Here is a 1,472-nt window from a genome sequence, read left to right as displayed (position 1 = left end):
TATTTAAATACAGTATGTAGACAAGTTAGATGTATATTTTTACTGTCTAACAGAACAATGTATCTCTGATGCTATACTAAGTATTGCTCATCAATATTTTGCGCTTCTCTTATATCTGTTTTTTCTTTGAAGCTTTTCAAGCTTCCATTGGAAAAAGAGGGGCAGGTGGGTGGACCCATCCTGGCCCAAGAAGAATTGAAGACAATATTTTGCAGCATCCCAGAAATCTACGAAGTACACACTAGAATTAAGGTAGCGTGTTCTCATTTCTTTCAATCAAAACCAAATTTGACTAAATTGTGACGCTGATTTTTTTAAAACTTATTTTCTGTTTGTGATGGTTTCTTCTTTAGAGTGACCTTGAGGAGCTCTTGACAGACTGGTCAGAAGACAAGAGTGTAGGTGATATCATCCTCAAATATGTGAGTACAAAAAATCTTTTTCTATTTTGCAGGTTTTCCTTGCCTATTTGCATGTTTATACAACAAAGTAAATACATATTGTGATGTGTGCTGTTGCAGTTCCACACTCAAGACTCTAAGATAACAGTTGTTTAGCATGTAATTCCCAACTTTTCAGCTTTGTTGAAATAAAATCAGTGTAGAAAGTGGAGTCAAATAATCTTTTACACTATAAAAGCTTATTAGGAATAGTCATTTTTGACAGTTGCTTAAAATAACTGAAGAAGGTCAAAGCCATTGATCGAACACTGTATCACTGTCTACCTGAGGAGACCATGTAGGGACATGGAGTATTTGGTAAATCACAAAAACCGTGTCTGAATGCAAAACACTTTTCAGGTATGTTTAGCCTGTGATGCTGGGTTGAATATCATCATGAACTGAATGCTTCTTTGAATATTAATTTGCTTTTATTAATCATTTTATCTATAAAAGATTGTTTTGCTGTGCAGTAATTTGCAGTTACTCAAAATATGTTGTGTGTGTGTGTGACAGGCAAGTATAGTAACTATTGAGAAGGGTTCTTTCAGTATAAAAAGGAATAAAAGTATTTTAACATTGCTAATTATTTAATGGAACTATTTTTTAAAACAGTGATTATCATCCAATATAGTTTTTCATCTCATAGTTAACTTATTAAAATTAATCACCTGGTTTTAACCTAAAAAATGTTTAAATTGACTCACAATTAGGAATCAGCCGATATGGATATTTTAGTGCTGGTTTCTTTATCTCATCAGCCTTAGCTGATAAGGGCTGCCGATATTTGGAGCTGATACTGCTTTTGCTCCCTTAATTTACATCATAAAAATGACATAATGTTGATAACAAATATTACAAGTCTCAATTTAAAAAAGGAACATTTATTGAACAAATAGTAAAAACAGGTGAGGTAGAACAAGTAGATATAAACAATATTTAGTTAAAATGCTGCCGCAGCACATTTCCGGGGTGACAAGATGGCGTCGTAGTGTGAGCACCACGTTTGCTCGGCACCTGTGGATTCAGCTG

The 1,472-nt window shown here is 33.8% G+C and overlaps 1 protein-coding gene across 3 annotated transcripts in view; it reads left to right on the top strand.

Annotated features, from left to right (window-relative positions):
• The window catches only part of ect2 (epithelial cell transforming 2), a 128,337-nt gene that overhangs the window by 45,869 nt on the left and 80,996 nt on the right, over positions 1 to 1,472 (top strand). For all 3 annotated transcript variants that reach the window (XM_032511617.1, XM_032511619.1, XM_032511618.1), the window contains 2 exons: positions 133 to 252; positions 354 to 422. In XM_032511617.1, coding sequence (XP_032367508.1) covers positions 133 to 252; positions 354 to 422 — 189 coding nt within the window. The remainder of the gene's footprint in view (positions 1 to 132; positions 253 to 353; positions 423 to 1,472) is intronic.

This window comes from Etheostoma spectabile, unplaced genomic scaffold, assembly GCF_008692095.1.
Source record: "Etheostoma spectabile isolate EspeVRDwgs_2016 unplaced genomic scaffold, UIUC_Espe_1.0 scaffold395, whole genome shotgun sequence".
NCBI classification, from domain to species: Eukaryota; Metazoa; Chordata; class Actinopteri; order Perciformes; family Percidae; genus Etheostoma; species Etheostoma spectabile.
The sequence above is the reverse complement of the archived record's forward strand: the minus strand, read 5'-3'. Positions and strand labels throughout refer to the sequence as shown.